The sequence below is a fragment of the Macrobrachium rosenbergii genome, chromosome 17, assembly GCF_040412425.1.
Source record: "Macrobrachium rosenbergii isolate ZJJX-2024 chromosome 17, ASM4041242v1, whole genome shotgun sequence".
NCBI classification, from domain to species: domain Eukaryota; kingdom Metazoa; phylum Arthropoda; class Malacostraca; order Decapoda; family Palaemonidae; genus Macrobrachium; species Macrobrachium rosenbergii.
The window spans coordinates 30,620,765-30,625,764 of NC_089757.1; the positions used below are offsets into that span (position 1 = coordinate 30,620,765).

At 42.6% G+C, this 5,000-nt stretch overlaps 1 protein-coding gene across 5 annotated transcripts in view; it reads left to right on the plus strand.

Moving 5' to 3' along the window:
- Positions 1-5,000, plus strand: part of LOC136847844 (homeobox protein abdominal-B-like) — a 601,387-nt gene that overhangs the window by 518,146 nt on the left and 78,241 nt on the right. For 3 of the 5 annotated variants that reach the window (XM_067119815.1, XM_067119813.1, XM_067119816.1), the window contains exon 1: positions 563-1,304. In XM_067119815.1, coding sequence (XP_066975916.1) covers positions 698-1,304 — 607 coding nt within the window. In that variant the 5' untranslated portion in view covers positions 563-697. Of the gene's footprint in view, positions 1-562; positions 1,305-5,000 lie in introns of those variants that run through there. The other 2 variants (XM_067119812.1, XM_067119814.1) reach the window with 1 other exon arrangement.

Consider the following 5,000-nt stretch of genomic DNA (forward strand, 5'->3'; position numbering starts at 1 on the left):
GTGTAAAGGAAGGTTTGTTTGTAAGTTCAGTGTGTACGTGTTTTTGACGAGACTGACTGACTGACAGACAGACTGACGTTCTGAGAGATAAGGCAGAATGAATAAGGACTGATGCAAAGCCTTAGATTTTTGATAGCAGTGACAAACAGTCCGACGGGCTACCCCATGGCTACAGGTGTGTCCTGTCAATCACTCACAACGGCACACCACCTTAATTATTGCATGTAATAATTTGTGTGTTAGTGCCGGGCCAAGCGGCCACCAGGGTCGCAGGGCAGGATGGGTGGCGCTAAAGCCGTCACGTGACCCGTTTCAACCAATGGCGTAGCCGGAGAGCAAAAGGCGGTGATGGGGAGGCGGGGCTAAAGCATGTGGGCTGGACGAGCGTTAGCCCCGCCTCCCTCCGTTGAGAGAGCGGTGTTTGGCCAGGCCACCAGATAGTGTTTGAGCTCGCCGCGGCCTCAACACACGCTGCCTGTTTTTTGCCGCGGCTACTGCTTGGTGTTGAGCGTGGAGGAGGAGGTTCACATGAGGGAGGCGGCCGCGACTGCGATCGCCAGCTAATGAGTGTGTGTTTTTATTCTCTTTTTCGGATCGTGTGTGAACGTGTGTCTTCAACCTGGCGACGGTGGACTCTATACCGTGGCGGCACCACCATGCAGTGGGCAGCAGCAGTGAGGGAGGAGGTTTAGACAGAATGAACGGAGCACTGTATGAGGACACGGCCAGCACGCGAGGCTTGGAGCCCACAGGCCAGACTCCACTCCACATCCCGGCCAAACGAGTGGCCACCACCCTGGCTGTGTCAACCTACCCACACCCGCCGGAGTGCCCCACGGGGCCTGACTCTGGTGCCGCTGCAGGGGTCATCAGGCATTCGCATTCGACGCAACCCTGGAATTACCAGCCGGACCATGCAGCAGCTACGGCGCCCTTTGATTCCCAGTACGGACAGGCATTCTGTCGAGATGGGGTCACGCCCACCTACTACAATATTGCCGACTCCAGAGTGGCAGACCGTAAAACATTGGCCTTCTGGCCCAACAAATACGAATACGCCCCAGGACCGTCGTCCATGACCACGGCAGAGTCATGCCAGGCCTTTGCCGCTCAAACCTGGTGCAACTACCCTCCATACGGGCGTGTCGGCCACGTCGATGCTCATGGCCAGCCCGTACCATACCTGACGGCGGCTGATGGCGCCCCTAAGTCAGCCATGGAAGCTGCTGCAGGATACCCCCACGACGGCTACTTAAGGAACTACCCTACGGCTGAAACCATGCCCCCAGCACCTTACCCTCCAGGTATGTACCTGTATGAACTCCCCACAAAGTAACCCCCTCCCTATTCACAAAGAATGACAATGATTGATCAGAGACTAAACCCTGAATGTTTGGCACAACTCAATAACTGGCCGATCAGGTCCTGCTGTCACGGTGGTGTAGATACCAAATTTTAGCCACTTGGTTCGGTTCGGTTCAACTACAGGTTGCACCTCACAAAAGCTCACCTTTGTAACTCCTCCCCATCCTCCTCCCTCTCTCTCCCTCTCTCTCTCTCTCCCAAACCATAAATCGTTATAATGCTTTTTGCTTCCAGACCGGCATGAGTCTGTCTGTCAGCAATCATGGAAATTTTTGCTTTGATTTTGAGGACTAAAATTTTTCTTTCTGCAAAATTTTACAAATCTCTCTCTCTCTCCTCTCTGATTCTCTCTCTGATTGCATTTGAATTATTTTTCTTGCACAAACACAATTACAGATACGCTTGGGTTTACAGGGACCATATATTGTGTAATTCCATTCCCTCTCCTATTGGTGATGCGTTCTTCTCCAGAATGAAGAGCTTCTAGTCATCTGACTCGTGTGGCAGTGAAATGTGTCAGAGTGCTGTGATAAAAAATTGTAACAGACCTTTCTGATAATAAGTGAACGCTTGACAAAATCCGTTTTCATTCTAAATCGAAGTGACAGACTGTGTATACTGAAGTATTTCAGTTCGTTGTGTTAGACGAGTTTTTTATGGTACTCTAGTACTCTGTGAGTATCGTGGTGTTAGCTTGCACGTGGTAGTCGGGTACTCGAGAGTTTGTGGTATCGAAGTGTTTCCTGATTATGTCATTTTTTTTATTATTGTTAAGGAAATTGGTCGTGATTCGTCGCCCAAATACCGAGTGTTTGTAAAATTCAGTCTTACGTTTTGATAGTTCTAAACGTCAGTCTTGTGTTTTGTTTCCAAGGTTCGTCTAGTGACCACGAAAGATGCGTTTAGTGATTTGGACAGTGAATGAAATAATCGTCTAATATTTGTGGTACTCTAAGCAGGAAGTTGATGGCAGAAACGAGAATCAAGCCTAAAAATGATTTTCCTTCATATTGTCTGAAAAAAATTTTTTTTAGGCAGCATGGTTCCTTTAGTTTTGCTGACAGATTGCAGCAGGCTTGTCCTTACGTCCTTGTCTCACTTTTCTGTCAGTTTGTTTCTTCGCATATTGAAACACTGCTTTTAGCTGCATTCTTTTCACCAGTGCAAGTTAGGACACATGTGCTTGATAATGCGATTCAAGATCACGTGGCTTGTCACAGTTCACATTGTTTGTGTTGCACATTGTGTTTGCCGTCGTGTTCCTAACTTTGGTTTCTCTAGTAACTTCGATTTAGGTTGCAGGAAGCTTCCTGTTCATTTCCAAATTCAGTGTTAGGTACATAGGTGTCTTATTTCAAGTCCTATTTTTCAGTTTATTGTGTAGTCTTTCTTTTCTCGTGGTCGACTCTTGTGTGGAACTTAATGGAATATGTCGCGTTATTTTCTGTGTCGAAGCTTAATTTGTAGGTTATGTGAAGTGTTAGGTAATTGTTTTGTTTTGTTCTTATACGATTGTTTCTTTAGTTAATTATCTGTGGTTCATATAGAATTACATTGATCATTTTCACAAAGCAGTTTGGAATCAAATCCAAAATCGAGATAAATTCGTAAAGGACTTCATTCATAAACATATTACACTATCAGGTACAAGGTTACATAATATTAAACCAAGCTGCAGTATTATAGACGATTTCCCCAAGAACCTGCCACAATTTCAACTTTCCAAACCACTGTGACAAATTCCATCTGGGCCCATTGCTCTGTTCGTCTCCTGTCCCTGGTGAGACTGGGTTTTGTGTTTATTTGTGTTACCCCGGGAAAGTATGGCTTGGACATCGTTTTCTGTTGCCTTACGGCGCTCGTTAGCTGCACGTATTGTATGGTCACATGTGATAAGCCCACTGTCCCTGTATTGCTTTTTTTTTTCTCTCTCTTTCTTTTTTTTAGTATTGACGGATGGTGTCGTGTCTTTGAGATTTGCTGTGTGTGGGTATTGCACCTGGCCTGGGAATAATGAGATTGCTTTTATATAGCTACCCATTACAGACAATTGGCATTTCCGAACATTGAAATTTTCGTTCTTAACGTTATTTCACTTACCATTTAATTTACATTACTAGAAACGTTTATAAGGTGACTGTGTTTCTCACAAATTGTGGGCAAAGAGCTTAGGTTTCATTACGATGCTGTGAGCTGTCATGGAGGGTGCTTACTGATCGTTTACTGATTTGTCCAGTGCTCAGTTTTTCGTATGCGTTCTGAATTTATATATGTATACAGTATATATATATATATATATATATATATATATATATATATATATAATTATGTATGCATTATATATATATATGTATATATATATATATATATATATATATATATATATATATATATATATATATATATATATATATATATATATATATATATATATAATAAATATATAATTATGTATGCATTACATATATATATAATATATGCAATATACATACATATATATATATATGTTAATATATATATATATATAATATATATATATATATATATATATATAGTATACAGTTTACTATCTGTGTACGGGTGTGGTGACTATTACTTTTATGATAATATTATCCCATACAGTTCACTCATAAGGACGCCCCAAGATGCTGTCCAAATTCATTCGGTTCGAATGCACATCCCAAAGCACTTGAAAGCACCTACATCCTTCCCTTGGGTTCCCTGCCTTCAAGACCAACAACATGCTGCTGTGCCCTCGTGTCCAAGGGACTCGGCCTCCTCTTCCTCCTCCTCCTCTTCCTCCTCCTCCTACTCCTCCTCCTCTTTGGCAGATCGTGTTTGTTTTTGTTCCTTCTGATTCTTATCTGTCTTGCTCGAGTTCACGGCCCGTTTCCCCTCTGAGACTGGTGCGAGCGATTCGGACTGTATCGTGAATGTACTGGCAGTGATAGATATATATTCTCTCTCTCTCTCTCTTCTCTCTCTCTCTCTCTCTCTACTTTGCTATTCTGTTGATACGTTAAATATAAGTTTCAGCAATGCTCGCACCCTGAGGGAGAAAGGTTCAAAAGGCTCTCTCTCTCTCTCTCTCTCTCTCTCTCTCTCTCTGACGCAATGAAATATATATTACTTGAGGGTCTTTTGGCTAACTAAAAATCTAGATTTTAATCAGCACGAGGCTTAGTAATAGTTGCAAAGAGAGCTTGTTAATATAAGAAGGCTGATTAGTGAAAGAATGAAAGATGGGAAGAAATGTATATGCAGAGATTTCAGTTTCTCTCTTGTTCACATTTAAGTACACTTTTTATCATCTGCCACCGTTTAGTGTCATAGACAAGAGTGGGTTTGTTATAGAATCCTTGAACGGATGCAGTCGAACAGAAATTAATAAGGATAAAGTTTTAGCAGTGTTCCCAAAAGGAGAGAGAGAGAGAGAGAGAGAGAGAGAGAGAGAGATTACGGGAAGCCAGGAGTGTTAGGGGCTTTGAGGAGGGACTTAGATAAAAGTCGAATTTCAAATGTCAGTTCATTTGTGCCTTGATGCTTCTTTTTTTTTCGTTTTGTGTTCCACTTCGGATTTTGTATTTGCCATTAAGTTTTCTGTAGCGTGATTTTTTGTTTTCATAGTGATTGTT